This window comes from Natator depressus, chromosome 5 (assembly GCF_965152275.1).
Source record: "Natator depressus isolate rNatDep1 chromosome 5, rNatDep2.hap1, whole genome shotgun sequence".
Taxonomy (NCBI): Eukaryota; Metazoa; Chordata; order Testudines; family Cheloniidae; genus Natator; species Natator depressus.
Genome location: NC_134238.1, coordinates 25,526,830 through 25,549,053, shown reverse-complemented (window position 1 = coordinate 25,549,053; position 22,224 = coordinate 25,526,830). Strand labels below are relative to the sequence as shown.

At 41.5% G+C, this 22,224-nt stretch overlaps 1 protein-coding gene across 2 annotated transcripts in view; it reads right to left on the bottom strand.

The window, feature by feature from the left end:
• The window catches only part of NIPBL (NIPBL cohesin loading factor), a 296,004-nt gene that overhangs the window by 167,871 nt on the left and 105,909 nt on the right, over positions 1–22,224 (bottom strand). For both annotated transcript variants that reach the window (XM_074952486.1, XM_074952487.1), the window contains exons 2-4: positions 8,367–8,508; positions 6,057–6,222; positions 3,943–4,073 (exon numbers count right to left, since the gene is read on the bottom strand). In XM_074952486.1, coding sequence (XP_074808587.1) covers positions 3,943–4,073; positions 6,057–6,222; positions 8,367–8,430 — 361 coding nt within the window. In that variant the 5' untranslated portion in view covers positions 8,431–8,508. The remainder of the gene's footprint in view (positions 1–3,942; positions 4,074–6,056; positions 6,223–8,366; positions 8,509–22,224) is intronic.

The window sequence follows — 22,224 nt, the reverse complement described above, 5'->3', positions numbered from 1 at the left end:
TGGTGCACCAGCAGGACCAGAAGGAACTGTGCTGCTGTCTGCTCCATGGCACCAGCCACAGCAGGAGCTGCTCCACACTGCCCATCTCCGGCTTCCTGGCTTCGAGCTGGCCGGAGGCAGGGAGAGGAGATTGGGTGGGAGGGGGGAGAGAGAGAGGTGTGGAGCTGCTCCCGAGACTGCTGTGATCTTGTGCTGCAGTTTGGGGGGGGGGGGGGGGTGAGAGGGAAATCCCTCCATGTTCCCAACTCTGCCCATGGGCTCAGGGCTTCTGCTCCACAGGGAGCACCAGGGCTCCTGCTCCACAGGGAGCACCAGGGCTCGGGGCTCCGGGATTCAGTCCAGCACCTCCTGGCTTCAGCTCCACAGGGGGCACCAGGGATCTGGGCTTCAGCCGTGGGGCCCCTGGTGGAGAACTGCTGGAGTACATCACCAAAATTAGTTTGCAAAATGGCTAAAGAGCTACAACAAAGGGGTAAAGAAATAATCCACATCTGAGTTCAGACAACTGCAGCCAAAAGCCTAAATACTAGCTGAATGCCATACAAACTTTGGCAATCCCCAAAAATCTATTTAGCTACTTACTGTCAACTGAACATCACTACTGTATCACTTAATATCAGGAAATGCCAACTCCCTTGTGAGGAAAGACTAAATCTGTCTACATATTAAATTTCCTTTTTAGAATTATTAAAATCGTAAGTAAAAAGAAATCTTCCAACCCTAATTTCTAAGTTGAACTCTTATTCTTACAACTAATACTGTTTGTAGATTTCAAAGTCTATGGAATTCCACTTGTTCTCTTTACTGTACCCACTAGAATCCAACACGTAAGATAGACAGTGTGATGCTGACACACCAGGTACCAACTCATGCCAAAGCCTCAGGCCTCACTGAACACTGACAAAAACATAACTGGAAACTAGTCTGTCTTACCTGTGTGTTAGAATTGTTAAGATAAATATTAAGAGCTGTAAGAATGTGTTTGGTGTCTAGACATTATGATTAGTGAAGGATGCTGCATATACAGATCTCACTTTTAACCTCTATTGTGCATGGTATAAAGTTATGAGCGTTTGCATTGTAAACCTGTGTAATCGTGTAACTCACCAAACAGGAAAAGAAGCATTAATTAATGTGAAGTGTTCATCCTGCACACAAGATGGCCCATTGAAGGCAAATGAGGAACTGTGTAGCATCAAAGGGCAGAGACCTTGTTGACTACATTCCTCACTCCCTCCAGGAAGAGGAGACCTGCACATGAACTTATCCCATCAGCTTGGATTCTGGGGTGAAGGGATAAAAATCCCTGACAAAGAGAAACTGGGATCTTTATAATGTCTGGACTCTGAGGGGCAAAGATTAACAAACATAAGCAAGAAATCTTCATGCTGCTTGGCATGGGGCACCCCTGAAGGATATACAGAGCTGCTTATTTTAGAAGCTTATATTACCTTTTTAAATCTAAAACTGTAACTCGTGTGTGTGTGTATGTTTCCTGTTTTAATCTTGTGAATAAAACATTTCTTTTCTTAGTTAATGAATCTTTAGTTAGTATATTACAGTATTGGCTACAAGCATTGTCTTTGGTTTAAGATAGGAGTACAATTGACCTGGAATAAGTGACTGGTGCTTTGGGACTGGGAGTAACCTGAATATTGTTGTCATTATTGGTGTAAAGTGACCATCTACCACACAGTTCAGCATGTCTGAGTGGCAAGATAGACTGGAATGCCCAAGGGAACTGTCTGTGACTCCATGGTAAGACTGTTATAGTACTTCAGAAGTTCACATTTGTCATTGGGTTGATGAAATCTAATTAGAGAACATACAACATGTCTGGGGTTTCTGCCTTGCTTTTAGACAGTCTTCCCTGAGGCTGCCACTCATAGGCCTGGGCCATTCCAGACAGCGTGATGTACAGTATCCTAGTTTATTCAGTAAAGACCCGGTTTCCTGGTGGCACCTGCTGCCCTGACATATTGTACTAAAACACAGGTTTTTGTCCCAATTTCCATATAATTGTTTAACTGCCTCACTGGCATTCTTCCATCAGCTGGCCTCACCAACCTTATATTAATAACTCAAGTTTCTACCACCTCTGGAGGAGACTTGAAAAGGCATAAAGAGGAGATAGACACCCAATGAGAGTTGAGTGTCTAACTCCACTTGTGCCTTGTCAATTTCTCTATTGAATTGTCTGTGCAATAGAGCGAAATATTCGAGCTTACAAACCTGTCTGCATCATAAAGAAAAGAAACCCTAGCTGATCTTATCTCAACTCTCATTAGTACTCCATCAGAGAGAGAATTGGATGAGACTTTCTAAGGTCCACCTACTCTGATTCTTGAAGCTGGGGGTAAGGGGGAGGGGCCTGGGGGTGGGTGTGTTTTAATTAACAGTATGCTTCCACAAACTTACATTTTTTTTAAATCTGGCACCAAGTAGTTTAAGGTTACAATAGCAACCCAACTGTGTCCAGATCAGATCAGAAAGTCTTCTTCATATTTAAAATGTTTTTCATTATACAGGCAACAATTTCAATCAAAATGAGGGTTGTTAGATGGATAATTTCATGGATTAAAACTACCCCAAGAAGAAACATTTTTCAAGTGTTGCAGATCTGTAGGACATAACCAAATCTTGGGGTAGTTATTCCCAATTATCTATCCACTAGGACATTGTTTTCTATTTCATGCCAATTATGTATTCAGGATCATTCAAATGAACAAAGCTGAGTAGAAATGCCTACGTAGAAGTGACTTGGTTCTCTTTTAGGCCTGCCATCTGCTACTTGCAATCCAATCCATCTGTGCTGACCAATTCAGTATGGTCATGCTTTGCCTCATACCCCAAACTCTTTTCTCTAATATACCTAATTCCTCTCAAAATTTTGCTCTCTTCTCCAGCTCCTCCCTCTGGCTACACACATATGATTCAATGCTTGCTTACATGCCATGCAGCAGAATTGCTACAAATCTTGAAGTCTGTATAAATTAAACTTTTGTGACAGTTTAAGCATGCTACATCTTCCCCTCTGATCCCCTGAAATATTTTACATTGCTAAACTATTTGTAACTCCTCCTTCCAAGTTTTATATTTTGTATGGAGCTGTTACCAATACCTTCCTTCCCTAATAATTTTTTTAAATGCCATCAGTTTTTAAGCAAGTTTGTTAAGAATGACCGTACTTGTTTCACAAAAGGCATCTCCCCTTGCAATGATTCAACAGTTAAGTATAACTTTTCCCTCAAAATCTGCAAAAACTTCATCAGCTCTTGGTTCCTCCTTTGCAAAATTCTTGGCCAGGGACAAATTAACTTAGATTCAAAACAGCTACTCACTACATGACAGCAGAAATTTTTATCACTTTCCATATATTTTTATGTATTAGTTATAAACCATTTCCACAATTCCCTCAAACAGCTTTCTCTCCAGGGTCCTGCCCCACGAGCAACTGGGAGGTCACCAGGACTGGGAAGCGAGGGTCTCAGTTAACCCATGTTCCTGCTGTTTGAGATGCTGAAAGCTGTCACTGCAACAATAAAATTTGGAATAGCTGCAGTTCATGTGAACAATCTCACTGGTGCTTTAGCACCTTATACTGCTATAAGACAAGCCAAATGTAAGAAAAGAGCCAAAGATAAATTCAAAGCCATTTAAAAACAAACGAACAAAAACAAAATACCAAATCCCTCTCCCTTCCCCCAAACAAAATCCCACTAATTTGCAGGAGTCCAACCTTATTTTTGCCAATTTCCCATTAGATTTCTAGTGTCCCTGCTTATCCCCAAGGAGTAACCAAGACACACAGCATCCTGACATTACCCAAAGGTAAAACACAAAGATCAGAATTTGTCATATTTGTGATCCATGTACATTTCTGAGGACTTTAACTTTTTTTTTAAAATCTATAAAATGTAATTAGTAGAAACATATCCTCACCACTTTGTACCCCGTATCTGTTTTGCATGCTTTTCTCCCTGAAAACATTAGGATTCCTTGCCAGGACAGCCTGCAGCAAGACTGGTATATCTCCCTCTGGATCATCGCTGCCAAGGTTATCTTTCAATTCTCTGGGATTGAAGAGATAAGCAAACAAAAGAAAGTGAATGTTTTCAAAATATCGGAGGCTACAGGTAAAAGCCACAGACCTGCTCAACAATAAATAGAAAGACGTCTAAAATGTTGTCCCTCTGCTTCTCAATTTGAGATTCTTATTCTTTTTTTCAGCACAATGGAGGGAAAGTATTTGTATCTGTCTTCATATTAATAATTTCCCCACTATTACCAGTTAGACTAATGATACAACTTCCCATGTTCACTCAGAGCCTCATCTTCTCCATAGCAGAACAATGCACTAATGGCAAAGCCACCAAGGAAGTGTCATTTTAAGGGTGAGAGAGAGAGAGAGAGAGAGAGAGAGAGAGAGTGTGTGTGTGTGTGTGTGTAAGTAAATCAATCAACCAACCAATCAAACCTCATTTCTATCACACTCAGGTTTGAGCTAACAATTTAAGCATCCTTCCTGTTTAATCCGGCAATTGCCATATCCTTGACAGGACAGGATTGTCTGTCACTCACCCATGGGAGTTATAGAATTTTCTTTAAGATGTTCCTATGTTTACAAATCCCTCCCCCCAGCCTTGGGGGCTTTTTTAAAATATTGGTTTATCTTGGGGGATTGGCTTCACACTCAACCATAGTAAATTACTAGAACATTTGGAAGCAGTGTAGGGGGCAAAGCCCCGAAGACAAGCCAATTCACGAGACAGAAAAAAAGCTCAGGAAGCATACTTGACAAACAGTTTGAAAATTCTGAGTACAGGAGCCAATCAAAGCAGATGAATTATAAGAGCCAGAGTAGAAACAGAAGCATATTCATAGCAGTGTTAGAGAAATAAATGTGCAGCAATTATGCAAATTCCTGTACAATCATTGACTAATAATGAATGCAGGCCAGAGTACAGGAATGTTACAGGGTGTCTGATCCCTATAAACAAAGCAGGTCGAGCTACTTTGTCCCAATACAGGTGCTCCATTTGGCCAATTAAGTGGAGGGTAGGGAGCAGCACCTGGGGCTATAACGGATCAGGGAGAATCTGAGAAGGAGGAGGTCCTTGAAAGAAGCTGGAGGAGGACTCAAGGGAAAGGCTCAAAGCAGGAGAACAACAGAGGGGTTTGCTGGCTGGCCTTCCCAAGCTGGAGAGCCATGGCCAGAGGGCTAACGGCACAGAAGCAGCAGAGGGAGTTGCCTGCTTACTTGCCAACTGGAGCCAAGGCAGGGAAACAGCAAAGGGGCTTACCCATTAGCCTGTCTGAGATGAGAACGAAATAAGGGGAGTGATGGATGCTCCCTTGGTGAGGATGAATTCTCAGCAGAGAGACCATGGGGGCTCTTACTGGGAAGAGTAGGGTCATATGCCAACTGGAAGGGCTTAGGTAGATGTCCTGACAGGACAGGATAGGACTGAAGAAAAGTGGTGGTGGAAGATGCTGGAGTGTAGTATGTGCCATGTCAATGCATTAGTTGGTGGGGGATTTTAAGGACTATATGCAGTGGGGGGTTATAAATGGACTATGTTTTAGGACTTTTATTATGGATTACTTGCGTGATATTTTTGAAATAAATAGGTCCCAAGGAAGAGCATAACTGAATCAGGAAACAACTTAGCAGCCCAAGAGGGGAACTGGGATAGTAAACTTGGCATTAGAGCACCCAGGGATGAGGGGGAGTTGTTGACAAGAGATATGAAAAACAGTATACAAATGATACACCCACAACATATAAAATTGCAAGTAACAACATATCTGGAGGAAAATCTAGTTAGTTATTAATATGTAATTGTCCAGTAACCTTGTACTTTGATTAGGTAAAATTATTTAATGGTGTTCTAATACAAATTGGTACTGCGGTACACAAACTTGACAAAGTACTTGCATATTTTCAATTTTAATAAATAAAACCACTTCTTATACCTATTTTTGCTAATTTTAATCTCACAAAGAAGAAACAAGTTATTCTGACACTTTGGTGTAAAGAAATACAAAGTACATACATGTGATCTGTAGACACCTGGTTGAGGCTGTGTACAAGTTGTGAAACCAGATTTTCATCCCTGCAGGCCAGAAGGCAGTTTACCTCTTCTGCTATCCGTCCATTAAAGAGCAGGCTTTTTGTAGTTGTAGCAGGTAAAGGTGATGGAAGAGGCAGCTGGTTCAAAACTGCATTAGAAGAAAAAAGTAACTCAAATTATTCCACTGAAAATTAACCAATAGACCTGCATCAGTTTATTCTCTCACATTCTTAAAAAAGAAACACAGTAAGTTTGAAACAAATTGAAGATCTCTGAGTTTCTCCTTACATCAAGAAAATCTGGAATCATATTTTAAACCAAAAAATTGAATTTGGTCAACTCCACAGATTACATTATAGGATTATTTTTTAAACTAAAGACATCATCTGACAATGCTTTCTTTTTCCAAAAAAACTGTTTCTAATAAATCAGAAAACACAGTAATTAATATATTAGAACAATTTAGCCTTGGAGCTGAATCAACTATTAAAAAGGGAGAAAAAATAAAAAACAATAGTCGCACATCATTCAGTGACTGTGTACAGCCTTTGCTTAAAATTTCTTGTTTCATCTGCAAATTGCAGTGGCATAGATCAAATGTTCAATGTTACTTGTTTCCAAGATGAACTGATCTCAAATCAATGTGATTTGAAGAAATCTTGATTTAAATCAATTATGTTAATCTTGATTTGCATTTCTACTTGTTATTTTCATAAAGGACAGTCCCTTTTCACTGATTGATACAACCACGAAAACATGTTAATTTGCAATTAAATGTAGCCTTTGAACTAAATTTGGTACTTTTTGTTAACCAGAAGGATATGGCATATCTATATAGAGTGATTTCTGCAATTATACATCTTAACATACCTTTATTCAGATTTTCAATTTTCACATATTTTATGTTAAGAAGAAATGTATTTATCTTTTTCTATCAAATTAATCTTTTACTCATGATTTTGCATCAAGCTGGTTTTGGATGGAAATTTGAATTCCATCAAAAATGCACAAACACAGTATTTTAAAATGGTTTTTTTATTAGTTTAATAAACTATCTTAAATACACTGAATAAATTAAAAAAGACCATCAAAACATATTTTCCATTTAAAATAAACTCATTTATTAAAAACAGTGTCTAATCACCATGTTCTTCAAGTTATTAGAATTAATGGACCTCCTCCTCTCCCACCTCATTTTTATATATACTGGAAGAGGAAAAACAAGCTTTCCTGCTTTTTTAATTTCCAATTGATGTCCCAAATTTGAACAAACTAGACCAAATGAAGAAAAATTCTGTCTGCATGTGCAGAAAAGGATACTGCCATCAGAAGCTGGTTTAGCACTTCAACAAACTCTGGTTCCAGGTGGTCAGCCAGTGACTTCCACGGTTCAATTGTTTAACTTTCTGTAACACTTCAACAGCAAACATGTACTGCTTGAATGGTTCACCTCCAGCCCTGAAATTTATTATGGTTGGCATGACTGATGGATGATTGTTAGATGTTCATGTCATAGCAGCATCTTCCAGTTCAGTAGTTGGGCATCTATACTCTGGAACTTTCTCTATTGAGAATATTGGCAAGAAAATGAGGTAGGGTGAATTTTGATCCATCTGCTTCTTCACAGCATTCAGTTTAACTCTGCTATTGGATATTTTCTTCTGTGGTGTTCCTTGGAATTTCTTTCCAAATTTCAACAGCATCAGCAATAGAACAGCTATTTTTTTGCACTTTGTCCAAAGCTATGGAAATAGGTTTCAGAATATTCAGCATAGCTTCTGTGTTTCTCTTTAGTCCAACGTTGACTACTTGGGCTACGATAGTCCATCTATTTTGTCATGATATTCTTCTCAAATTTCCAGTTTTTAATTAACAGCTCAAAATAATCAACCACTGAATTCCATCATGCATCTTTGGGGAGAATTAGTTTTGATCCTGTCTCTCTTCAGTGAAGTTGAAGCAAAACCATTGTTACAGAAGCTTTTCATAATTTCAACAACATTTTCCATTATTGTTAGAGTACTTAAATCTTTGGCTAAAAGATTAACATATAGGTGCAGTGCTTATTTGATGTAAGTTTCAAGTTCACTTCATTATCCATTTATAGGATTTATTCTCATCTCAATTTCAGCATATCTAATTTATTTTTAAAAATTTACTCTAGTAAACTTAACATAGTTTATCATAATTTCAAATTTAATTTTAAACACATTTAGGTTTTAAAATAAACCAAAAATACTGAACAAAAATGTAGAAAAAGTATGACAAAAAACTAAATAAAAAAGTACTTACGGTCTGTGAGACTAGCAATCCCTGCAAGAGTAGTGATGGGAACATGAGGCATATCCCCATTCATCCTGAAGCTCTGGGATGAGTGCCTACACAGATGTTTTAGTTCAGGTGCCAGCTACCATTTCTTTCCATCTCCCAAGCACTACAAAAAGCAAACAAAAACCAAATAAGCAAAAATTCAATTTGCTTAAAGCTACTTGGAATTCAAAAGGATTACCAAGTTACAATGAAGCACGAACAGTTTATATCATCCTTAGTGCTCTTGTCTATTTCACAAAGAACAATTTTATTAATAAACAGTAAAGAAACAGTGGTATAAAGGGTAGGAAGCCACAAATGAATCTCATCAATATTGGCTTCAACAATTAACATGTGAGCTTATTCAAATGACAGAACAGTGAACAATAAGGCATGCTTCTGCTAAGGATTTTATTACAAAGGAAACTGCTCAATTTATACACTAGCAAGCAAATTGTCAATATTTCATTCACCGATATTCTTTTAAGTATCAAACATTTGATGCATAAAAACTGTTATACCTGATCTTGTGAACAAATGACCTAAGATGACTGTAATTGAAAGATTAGTGAAAAAAAATCTGTTCACTTTGCACTTGACAGCACTTTATGCCTAGTTAGTTTAAGTATTTACTCTGTATAGTCAGTTTTCAATTTGTGCGGATCTTCCAGACAATAACATGGTAAAGCAACATTACAAAACAGGAAAGTGTGATGTATAACTACTAAAATTAGCAGGGGAACCAAGGGCAGATACAGCACCTTAATGTAATTACAAATGAAAAGTTCAGGCCTAAATACTGTTCTGCGAACGCACATATTCTTTTTAAGTTGAAAACTTCTCCTTGGCAGATCTGTGGTAATGTCTAAGGAACTTCTATACAATTATATTTGGTAACATTAGGAGGATAGCTCAATGGATTAGTAAAATCTTTCAGTTCTAGGTCACTGCATCAAATCTAATTCAGATTAGTAAATACTGTAAGTTATCACCTGAATGCTGTTTGGAGCCTTACATGAAATGAGTTAGTTGTCACAGATGAGGTTGTAGAAAGGTGTCCACTAGTTTGAAATAAAACAAAAAACCCCAAACCATCACTCAAGACATATCTTGACAATATAAGCATAGACCCCAAAGATTCACTGGGAATGGAAAGTAAGCTATACTCATAGCTCTAGAAATAGTGCCTTCAGGTCTGGGTTCAGGCATTTTGCAGGATAGCAGGGGAAGCCTGTACACACACACACACACACACACACACACACACACACACTCTCTCTCTCTCTCTCTCTCTCTCTCTGCGTATTAATTAATAGAAACCATCTTCAGAGATATCAATCCAGCACTAAGGGACACTAGTCCAGTTTACACTTAAAAAACCCATTGTTAAGCTGTTTATCAATGTAGTGAATTCTTTATAACAGCAGCAACCCTAAGTATTCAAGTTTGTCAATATTTACATATAAACCACCCCAAAAACAGAACCTGCAACTGGATGTTACAACTGACATCTGGATTAAATAGTCTGTTTGAAATGTAGTTCTCCAATGAAAAGTAATTATATAAAAGTGGTACCTTCTTACTCACATGTACCCAGTTACATCTGCTTGTTTCAGGCCTAGTCTATACAGTTTTTATGCTGGTATAACTGTTTCAGTTAGGGTTGTGATTTCTTTTTTTAATTGAAATAGTTATACTAGTACAAATAATAGTGTAAACACAATTATATCTGTATAAAGGTGTCTTTTACTGGTATATCTTATTCCCCTTCTTGTACAGGAATAACTTATACCAATATAGGCACCTTTATAGCAGTCTAGCTGTACCCATAGTAGGGATATTATTTCACTTTAACTATACAGTATAGTTAAAGCCGTACAACTTTTGTGTTTAGACCAGTCCTTATTAACTAAATCAGTGGTTCCCAAACTTTTGTACTAGTGACCCCTTTCACATAGCAAGCCTCAGAATGTGACCCCCCCTTAAAAATTAAAAACACTTTTAAATACATTTAACACCATTATAAATGCTGGAGGCAAAGTGGGATTCGGGGTGGAGGCTGACAGCTCGTGACACCCCACATAATAACCTCATAACCCACCCAGGGGTCCGAACCCCCAATTTGAGAACCCCTGAACGAAAGGGTTCTCAATGGTTCATGCACACGAGCTACACAGAGCCATCATAGTTATGACAGGGGAGAGTTGGAGTCTACTCCTCTTATAACAACAAAATTGCCTGAGTTCCAAGGAGTTACAACTTTACAGTTCCACTAGAGACAAGAGCATAATCTGGATACATTAGAAGGACAGATTACAGCTTGACTCTCAGATCCCAGATTGAGTTGAAGGACTTGCAATTAGAAAATAAACAATCTTTCTGTTGGTAAATTGAATACATCTGATGTGGAGCCAAGAATTTATTAAAAACTAGCATTCTGGACTTTTCTAGTTCTTTACGACATATACAAAGCAGCCTAGAAAAGATTGGGAATTTTTACTGATGGTTTCATACTCATCAAGGTTGTCAACTCTGGTTTGTCCTAGTTTTGCTGAAAGAATTTGAAGAGGTCTCTGGAATGTTTATTGGGAACATGAATATTTTAACTAAGACTTCTTTTTATACAAATGTTATTCATTTATTGATATTTTTTAAAAAATGTTTATAAAAACAAAAATAAAGTTTAAAAAAGTGACCAAAAATCCCTTTCCTTCTCAACTGCTCAAATATAACTTTGACACTTGCAATGCCACCATATCACTACTTCTCTAGAGTCTTCAAGTTAACAAGCCCTGAATTTCAATCAATCAATCAATAAATAGAGTCAGTCCCTCTCCCCAACCCTTGAACATTTGAGACCTTCTCCTGTATTGTAAAAGGGCACAAGCCCATTATTAAAACTCTGCAGGTCTCCCTTAAGAGGGTGGAACAAATAAATTCTAAAATTTAAAGACTATACTTTAAAGGTTACATATAAAACAGCTAAGTCTATTAAGTATGAAAGAAGAGAAGGTTAATCACCCTGTGCGGTAACTGAGGTTCTTGGAGGCGGGTGTCCCTGTAGGTGCTCCACTTTAGGTGAATCTGTACCCCTCTGCTTGTAATTGGAGATTTTTAGTAGTGGTGCCTGGTTGGATCACAGTGCTATCCCCATCTCGCACTGCCTCAGGCAGTTACATAGCACTGTGAGACCAATCCCCCACCCCCTCAGTTCCTTCTCTACTGCAGTCTCGAGAGTAAAAAAATTCCGTAGTAGAGGGGAAGAGGGAGGGTAGTGGAGCTCCCACAGGGACAACTATCTTGAAGAACCTCAATTACTGCACAGGGTGAATAAGCTTCTTTTCTTCTTCAAGGAGTGTCCTGTAGGCACTCCACTTTAGATGACTGTAGAGCAGTGCCCCTCAGTGGAAGAGAAGGGAAGGGCTTCAGAGTGGATGATAAAAACCGTAAGTCCGAATAGAGCATCAAATGATGAGTGCTGCTCTATGGCATAATGCTGTATGAACATATGGGCTGACGCCCAGGTTGCTGCTCTGCAGATGTCCATAACTGGCACATTGTTGAGGAAGGCTATCCATGTAGAACATGCTCTGGTGGAGTGTGTGCGGGTTCCCAGTGTTGTAGTGGTGGTGGGGGGTTGTAGTGTTGCTGACAATAACAAATTAGAAAATAGTGGAAGTAGAAACCCTTCCCTCTGTGTTGTGTTGGTACTGGTTCTACTGTGCCCAGGTGTATGAGATGGTTTACCTCCTATTATAGTAGGTGTTTGTGAGAAGGGTCCCTGAAGAGGGAGGTAAATTGGATGGAATAATCAGTCTCAATGATTTCTTGGACCCATTTGTCTGACGTGATGGTCAGCCAAACTGGGTGGAATGGGGTCAGACGGTCTCAAACGGATGAGTGGTTGTGGATGGTTCCAGCAATTGAAATTGTGGGAAGTATCTCAGGTCCTCAACCAAACCCTAAAAATTGTTGTTTGGGGGAGGTTGTTGATACATCGAGAGCTGAGAAGCGAGTGATCTCCTTCTAGTGGGTCCCTGCCTCTGCCGGTCATACTGCCTCTGAGGTTGGATGTAGGGTACGGCTCTTGTTCTTTGCGCCAAGAAATACTTCCTTTGTTTTTTCTTTCAGAAAGGTGTATAAATGCCCACGGATCTGAGAGCCGCCCTGGAGTTCTTTAATTTATGAAGAGACTCATCCATCTTGGATGTGAACAGCTTTGTGCCCTCAAACAGAAGATCCTCGACTGTAGATTGTACTTCTTTGGGGAATCCAGAGAAGTGGAGCCAGGAAGCTTGCTGCATTACCACAGCCGTGGCAATGGAACATACAACCGTGTCTGATGAGTACAGTGAGGCTGATAAGGCTGTTTGAGCACGAATGTGGCCCTCCAAGATGGCTGCTTTGAACTGCTCTTTTTTATCTGCAGATAGAAAAATCAGTAAATTCAGGTACTTTTGAATAAATTTGTGCAATTATATTTGGCCATTAATGTCTTGTAATTGCCCATCCTAAATTATAGGGTCACTGACAAGTAGACCTTTCATCCACGAAGGTCTAACCTATTCCAGTCCCTGTCACATGGGATGATTGTGGTCTTCCCCTTTCATGCACAGCCTTTGCCACAAGGCAGTTTGGTGTGCGATGTGAGAACAAAAATTCTACTCCCTTGGAAGTGAGATGATGATTTTTATCCACCCTTTTGCAGGTGGGTGTGATTGTTGCCAGTGTCTGCCATATTGTCTTGGCTGGGTTCATGAGAGCCTCATTTATTGGTAGGGCAATCTTGAAGGAGGTTGAAGTCTGGAGGAGATCTTGCAATTTATGTTGTGCTTCCATCACTTCCTCCAGCAGTATCTCCAGAGAATCTGCAATCCTCTTAAATAGTTCCTGCAACTGTTTAAAATCATATCCCATGATGTGGGCACAACAGCTTAATCCGGGGAAGAGAAAGAAAAGCTGGAAGATGGTGCAGGTTCCCTGGTCCAAAGTTTCCTCTAATTCCTTGACTGCCTCTTCTGGAAGTTCAGAGGGTCCAGGTACAGAGGGTGAAGGAGAATGCCTCAACCTCACCCTGGGTGCACTGGGAGGCTTAGGGTATTGTTGACGGTATGCTGTCCATGGGTCCCAGTAAGGCCACTGTGGTGGAAATGACATGGGAAATGACAGGAGTCCCTGTACCAGCCTTGAGTTTTGGGTCCTGGGTGATATTTACAGTGTTCTGGTGGACCTGGCCCAGTAGTTCTGTGGATAGGTGAGGAGTAATGGGAGTAGAAGATTTCCCCTTCATCCTCATCACTAGATAAAGGGGAAACTGATCTGGGTGATGAAGTAAGATGGGCTCAGTACCAAGCTTGCTGGAGCGAGGTTGGTACCAAGGAGACCAGAAAATCTTTGTGGAGGAGAAATTGTTGCAGTACCGAGCGCATCAGTACTGAAGAAGGTATTGTCAGCAGTACCAATGTCTTTGATGTGGTTGTTGGTGCAGACGGTCATGCACTATGCGCTGCAGAGGCAGAAGGTGGTGCCGTAGTCTGTAGCATTGCTGAGCTGCTTGATGCTGCATGTTTCAGCACCGAGGCAGGGACTGTAGGTCTCCCTTTACTGCCTTTTCCGAGCCAGCCCACTTAGGATCTTTTGCTTGCGCTGTACCCACGGTACCAGATGGTCCCGTTATCTCACGGGTGGAAGGTCTCACTGCCGGTACTGATGGGGTCTGTCAAGTCAGGGAATGCTACTTATTGGTGGATTTCCAAAAGGGGAGGTCAGAAAAAATGGTTACTCACCTTGTTGTAACTGTTGTTCTTCGAGATGTGTTGTTCAGGTCCATTCCAATCAAGTGTGCACGCGCTGCGTGCACAGTTCACAGAAATTTTTTCCCCAGCAGTTCCTGTCAGGTCAGCTGTCAATCCCCCTGGAGTGGCCCCTTCATGGTGCTCAATATATGACCCTACCAACCTGGCCCCTCCTCAGTTCCTTCTTGCTAGCTACTCCAACAGAGGAGTAGGAGGGTGGGTATTGGAATGGACGTGAACAATGCATCTCGAAGAACAACAGTTACAAGAAGGTGAGTAACTGTTTTTTTCTTCTTCGAGTGCTTGTTCATGCTGATTCCAATCAGGTGACTCCCAAGCTCTATCCCGGAGGTGGGGTCGGAGTTAAGGAATCGCTGATTGGAGCACTGCTCTGCCGAAAGCTGCATCATCTCTAGGGTGCTGTGTGATGGCATAGTGAGAGGTGAATGTATGGACCAAGGGACCAAGTAGCTGCCCTACAGATTTCCTGTATCGGGACCAAGGCCAGGAACGCAGCTGACAAGGCCTGTGCCCTTGTGGAATGAGCCTTAAGAGGTGGGGCTGGGACCTTGTCCAGCTCATAACATGTGCGGATACAGGCCATGATCCAGGAAGATAATCTTTGAGATGAGATCGGGAGTCCTTTCATGCAGCCTGCCACTGCCACGAACAGCTGGTTCGACCTCCTGAATGGCTTTGTGCGCTCAATGTAGAATGCTAATGCCCGTTGAACATTCAATGAGGGCAGCCTTTGCTCTTGGGTACTGCTGTGTGGCTTGGGATAGAAAACAGGTAGAAAAATATCTTGGCTAGTATGGATTTGTAACACTACTTTAGGGAGAAAGGCCAGGTGAGGTCTGAGTTGCACCTTTTGTGGAACACCATGTAGGGTGGGTCAGAAGTAAGGGCCTTTAACTCTTACACCCTCCTGGCTGATGTGATGGCAACCAGAAAGGCTGTCTTCCATGACAGGTAGAGAAGGGAGCAAGTCACCAGCGGTTTGAATGGGGTCCCATTAATCTGGAGAGGACCACGTTAAGATTGCATGCCAGAAGAGGCTGTCTAACCCGAGGATATAGCCATTCTAGACCCTTAAGGAAACGTTCTACCATAGGGTTAGCGAATATGGAGCATCCAGATGTGCCCGGATGGAAGGCCGAGATAGCAGCAAGGTGTATCTTGATGCATGACGCTGCCAGGCCTTGTTGGCAGAAGGTACTCCAGGATGAGTAGTATAGATGACTGGAGTGGAGGAGTGTGATGTGGGGCATACAAGCAAGTGAACCTCTTCCACTTGGCCAGATGACTGACCCTGGTGGATGGTTTTCTGCTGCCGAGCAGGACCTTTCTCACTGGTTCTGAGCACAGGAGCTCCATTGGGTTTAGCCATAAAGCTTCCAAGTCATGAGATGGAGGGAATGGAGGTCCGGGTGGTGAAGGCGACCATGGTCTTGTGTGATCAGATTGGGGTATAGAAGCGTGGTGTACCAATGTTGGCAGGGCCAAGCCAGGGCCAGCAGAATTACTTTCACTCTGTCTCTGCAGATTTTCATTCCACTGTGCACAAGTGGAAATGGTGGAAAGGCATACATGAGACAGTCTCCCCAGGGAAGCAGGAACTAATCCGAAATCGAACCTGGGCTGTGTTTCTGAAAGAAGCAGAACATTGGGCACCTCCTGTTACTCCGGGTGACAAACAGATCGACCTGGGAAAAACCCGACTTTTGGAAGATGGAATATATGACATCCAGACAGATGGCCCACTTGTGATTGTGAGACGATCTGCTGAGGTGGTCTGCTAGTTCATTCTGCACACCTGGGAGATAGAACACCTCCAGATGAATGGAGTGGGCTATGCAGAACTCCCATAGCTGAAGGGCCTCTGGACATAGGGGGGAAGATCAGGCTCCACCTTGCTTGTTGATGTAAAATATGGCCTGTCATTACCCGCACACACTGGCCTTGGAGCCAGGATAGGAAAGTTTGGCACACTAACCACATTGCTCCGAGCTCTCTGATATTCATATGCAAGGAGAGCTTGTCCTGTGACCATAATCCTTGCATCTGGAGATCTCCCAGATGCACCCCCCCAACCCAGAGCTGACACGTTTGTTACTAGGGACAAAGAGGGTGGAGGGCTGTTGAAAGGGACTCCCTTGCACACTGTGTGAGGGTCGAGCCACCACTGGAGGAACTTGAGTACTTGGTCAGGCACCATGACCACAGATTCCAGGTGTCGCACCTCGGGTAGTATAAGACGCAAGCCATGCTTGAAGTGGTAGGAACATCAGTCTGGCATGCCGGACCACGTAAGTGCAAGCTACCATGTGGCCAAGGAGACTCAGGCATCCCCTAGTGGTAGTGGTCGGGTACTGCCTGAGGCTTTGGATAATGTCTGTCATGGTCTGAAATGGGGTCTCTGGTAGGAGCACCCTTGCCTGCACAGAGTCCAGCACCGAACCAATTAATTCTATTCTTTGAATTGGCGACAAGGTTGACTTGTTCACACTGAAAAGTTCCCCCAACCTCTCGAAAGTAGCTCTGACTAGTTGGATTTGAGTTTCCACCTGCTCCCTGGTACACCACCTGAGTAGCCATTCGTCGAGATAGGGATATACCTGCACCTGCCTCCTGCGGAGGAAGGCTGCTATGACTGACATACACTTGGTGAACGCTCGGGGGGCTGTTGACAGACCAAAGGGGAGGACCATGAATTGATAGTGTTTGTGGCTGGTTACAAACCACAGAAATCGGTGTGGTGGGGTGGGGGTGGTTTTTTTTTTTAAAAAAAAGAAAATGAACGGGGAAGGGTAACTAACTATTAACTAACTACTGGTATTCTAAAGTTAAAACCAGATAAATCTGAAGTGCACTGCTAAGTGCTCCATCTCAAGCCGAAGGCAGTAGAGAAGGAACGGGGGGGGGGGGGGGGGGGTCAGGGTTTGGACACACAGCACCATGTAACCACCTGAAGCTGCGTGAGACGGGGACAGCGCGTGTGCGATGAACCAGGCACTGCTACTAAAAATCTCCAATTACAAGTGCAGGGGCAGAGATTCACCTAAAGTGGGGCACCCACAGGGATACTCCTCGAAGATGCAGCCAATGTTTAATATTCATTAAATTCAATTATTGAAAAAAGTGCTTGCCCACTAAAGTTTCACTCACTGTAAAGATTCAGCAGCAACAAAATACAATAGTGCTTAGATATCACTGTGATATCTAATATTGAAAAACCTAATCAAATGAAGAATCTCATGGAATAATTCTAGCTTCAGCTGAGGAGCCTATAATATTTACAAGGATTACACCAGTTTCAATCTACCCTTCCCAGAAGCAACAACAAAGGCACAATATAATCCATTCCTAAGGGTGACAAAAGGGTTAGGGAAAAGAGATTGAAACAAACCTAAACAAAAAATACGCATATAGGAGAGGGGCTACCCACACATCTGTGAAAGAAAAAAACCTACATTCAGACATACACAAAGAATGAGGAGAAAAAATAGCAAGAAAAGTAGAGTGTAATCTTACCTGCCCCGCAAAGTCATCACTTAGGGAGAGGTTGGAAAAAGAGGTGGAAGGAGGGTTACCCAATATTTACTAATCAAGTCTGATACAAAGATTGGAGCTTTCCATCAAGATCCAGGAAGAATTCCCTCCCTGGTGAGAAGAGCAACACAGGAGCTCACTTACAGTGGTTGGGAGAGAAGTGTGTGCCTTGGGTTTCTCAACAGAACCCACACTGCAAGACCCCATATTTTGCATCAGCTTCTGGCTTGTCACATGGCAATTTTCCAAGTCCCAACTACATTATATGTAAAGGGAATGCAACGAACACTATATAAAACTCCACTGATTTTAATGCATCTTTGTTTACTTGGATAACTACGACCTTTTGCATGTCTCCTATTAGGAAGAGAACACGGGGATTTTAAAACCAACAAGACATTTTAAAAATGTGTCTTGTAAAATAATTATTAAAATAGAATGAATCATAGAATATCAGGGTTGGAAAGGACCTCAGGAGGTCATCTAGTCCGACCCCCTGCTCAAAGCAGGACCAATCCCCAACTAAATCATCCCAGCCAGGGCTTTGTCAAGCCTGACCTTAAAAACTTTTAAGGAAGGAGATTCTACCACCTCCCTAGGTAACGCATTCCAGTGTTTCACCACCCTCCTAGTGAAAAAGTTTTTCCTAATATCCAACCTAAACCTCCCCCATTGCAACTTGAATGAAATGTATACATTTTATGTGGTCTATTGAAGATGTTCAAAATACGATTTGCATGGCTTTTATTACATTTTGGAAACATTTTTTCGTATACTGTGTATACACCTAAGCCTGCCAAACTCCACTTCAATCATTTTCTCAATGATCAACTTTTATGCATGCCCTCACTATCATTTGCAGTAGCAACTATTGTATCAGATATTGTGGTTGTCTAGTATGAATTCACAAATTTGAGTAAGATAAGGAAATGGCATGGTACGGTGTTTTTCTCCATTCTTAAAGAAATTTCATATTATAGCTAAAGTTTACTTAAAGAAATTTTCATTGTAATAAAGTTTCTCAAGCACAGTGCATGGAATTCTTTTTGAAAAATATTAACACTGAGGTTAAACAGAACTGACAGCCAGTTAACTTCCTTTACTGCACCTGCCACCATCTCATCTTTTCTACCACTGAATTACAACTGTTTATTACAAGTACAATGCTGCAGAGGTACAGAAACTTAGTAAAGGAAACTGGTGCACACAGATATGGTTTGGTTTTCTTTAACCAGGACACAACAATCTTCATAAACTTAAATGCTATTTGAGGTTCTTTACCTGAACTGGATGCCACTTTGCACACCATTTTAGCAGTTACTTAGTTCTACAATAGCTGTCTTGAAAAATTCCCTTGTCGACAATAAATAGGAAACTTTTTCCAGACAAATGCTACCAACTGTTTCAAAATCTAAGCTTTCATTACAACAATTAAGTTAGTAGGCAAAGATGACTTTTCAAATTTGAACTAAGTGTAAAATAATAGAATGCTGTCTTCCAAAATCTGCAGATATCTCCTGGTGTCTCTTGCTTTCCCAAACTGCAGATATCTGAAAACTCACTGGAGCTTTGTCAGTTTCCCCTTCTATTATTGGGAACCTTATAAACATGCACTGAAACAAAAACACACTGAAAATCTGTAAATTTTCACTCTACTGGAGACTAGAAAAGCTGTAAGTATCAGAGGCAGACATTATTAACCTAGATGCTTCACCAGTGCCTGCCACCATAATACCCAAGCGTAATGTAGATATTAACTGGGAAGGAGGACCCAAAAACAGAGTTAGTTTAGCAGCTACCTCACTCTTATAGCAGCCAACTCTGGAGTATGAGTGAAGAACAGAGACAGAATACCCCCCAAGCCCCAGGCACCATAAAATCTTTCAGGACATATGTGGAAGGTTGTAAAGCTTTAATGTTTCAGACACCTACTTTTCAGAAGCTACAAACATAAAATCCTGCATGTTATCCAAGGACAGCACACTCCATTTGCTGGCAGCTTTGGGCAAGGAGTTTTTGCTTTTTAAAGGAACAGGTGTAATGTGTGGTATGCACAATAGAGCCACCAGAAACCAGCCAAAACTGTAGTATATATACGCAACTAGGACTTGCACATTGTGTATATTCAGTAAGTATGGTTGTTTTTTATCCTACTGTGCCTGTGTGATTTCTACATATTCTGTTGTAGAAAGACAACAGGTATTGATAGAGATTTGGGAGGATGAAGAAATGGCAGAGCAAATATAAAAAAAGGAGGTGATTCTGAACAAAAAGGTGAAGAAAAATAAATGAGAAGACACAGACTAATGTAAGAAAAGATGCACCAGGTAAACAACAAGAAAAAGTGTAAAGTCGAGATGGGAACGAAGGTATTAAAAACAAAAAAAAAATTCAAGCCCTGTACAATAACAGGATATTGGGAACTTTAACATGATGCAGCTTTCTAGTACAGTTACATAACAAAAAATTATGTTAAAAGTATAACCTAAATAATTTCTTTTAATAACTTGAAAGTTTAAAAATGTCAGATTAAAGGATGCCAGTGCAACCTTAATTCTGCCTTGTGTTTCCATCCTGCACACTGAATAAGGAGGGGTTCTATGGAAAAAAATAGTATGTGATCGTGTAATTAAAGGTTGTATCACAATGCAGATGCACAAGGAGAGCAGAACGAAGGTTGCACTTTGGCAACTGCCATTCTAGAATTTTCCAATTTTTGAGTGCGTGACTTTATAAACTCAAGCTACTTCCTTTCAACATAGCTTTTTGGTATGTAATTTCCTAGGTTATTTTTAGAAGTAAAAATAAATTTTATTCTGTACAAATGTAAACCCCCACACATCATTCGTTAGCAGGATTGGAACTCTGAACCTTCAGCACTGCAGGATAGATCTACTACCATAGGCACTGACTCCGTGGGTGCTCCAGGGCTGGAGCATCCATGGAAAAAAAATTAGCAGGTGCTTAGCACCCACTGGCAGCCAGCTCCCACTTCTCCCCTCCCCCCAAGCCCTCCCACCTGCCAGTGGCCTGGCCGATCAACTCCTCCCTCTCCCTTCCAGCACCTCCTGCCCACTGCGATCAGCTGTTCTGCAGCATGCAGGAAGCTCTGCGGGGGAGAGGGAGGAGCGAGGGCAGGGCATGCTTGGGGAGGGGTAGAATGGAGTGGGAAGATGAGGGATGGGGGCCAGGCCTTGGGGGAAGGAGCGGAGTGGGGGCGAGGCCTGGGGCTGAGCAGGGGGTTGAGCACCCCCAGGGAAAGGAGGAAGCCGGCACCTGAACCTACCACTTTAATCATAGCAATAACTGTATTAGCTGACAGCAACAGAAGGCTATTACTCTGTCAGAGACTGGAGGTGACGAGGGAATGAGCTGCTAGCACTATATTATGGGTGCATAGGGTTGGCAATGGTTGGCCTGGCTCTTTCCCCCAACCCCAGAAGCTGAGGGAGCTTCTGACCCACAGGTTACCTTTACAGGGATAGAAGAGGGGGAAATGAGACAATAGGACCACTTGGGCTGGAGAGTGGGGAGCCCAGCCTGGCGCTCTTTCCTCCTGACCCCGACTGCTACAGCTGTTCTGAGAGCTCCCAGGTGTTTCTCAGTGCAATGTTCATTGGAGGTTATACTGTGAGTTTTTTTGGTGGCCTGGGCTTTGCTATTTAGAATGTGTATTCAGTTATTATTTGTAACTCTGCTAAAGTTGAATGAAATTGCATAGCACACAAAAAAGGCACCTCTCCAGCCCAATGCTTTCTTCTTGTTGAGTTTCAAAGGCCTGCTACAAACAATGAACATGCTAAAGAATCTCAAAAAAGGTGCAAGAATCTTTCATAATGGAAAGCGTACAGCGAGCTAAATATAAGGGTTGATACCAGCAACTCCTGAAATTTTTAGTGCTAGGTATTGTGCAGTCATATGATGACAGCCCTCACTTCAAAGAACTTAAAATATATAAAGAGATAGATAGAAGGATGGAGAAAGGTATACAAATATACAAACAAATTAAACAGTTAGGACTATGATTAGAACACTTCATATTAGTTAAGTTTTAAAAAAATTTACATTCTCCTCTCCAACAGTATCCTCAACTACCCCTCCACCTTGCCATCTTTGGCTCCTTCTTCATGATTTGCTAGCACAGAACCTCGCACCTGCGTGAAATCCCAAAGAGAGAAGGGGCCTGTTCCGTTAACTGCCCCTGTTTTTGTTACTTCGTTTTTAATCCTTGACTTCTTCTCTTTTTAATCACTTTTAACCTTTACCTATTAACAAAAACCACCCTCCCTCCAGGCCTCCCACTTCCTAGCTATCTAGAAGCCCCAGTCTACTAGCTTACCCACTGCTGCCCATGCTAAGAGTACCTTATGTCCAGCCTGCCTAGCTACATATAGAATCAGGCTCATTGTGAGGAGAAAAAAAATAGTCAATATACAGACACTGTTAAAACAAAAAGTGCAGAAATTTTCTTTATTGGTGATAGAAAGCTAAAC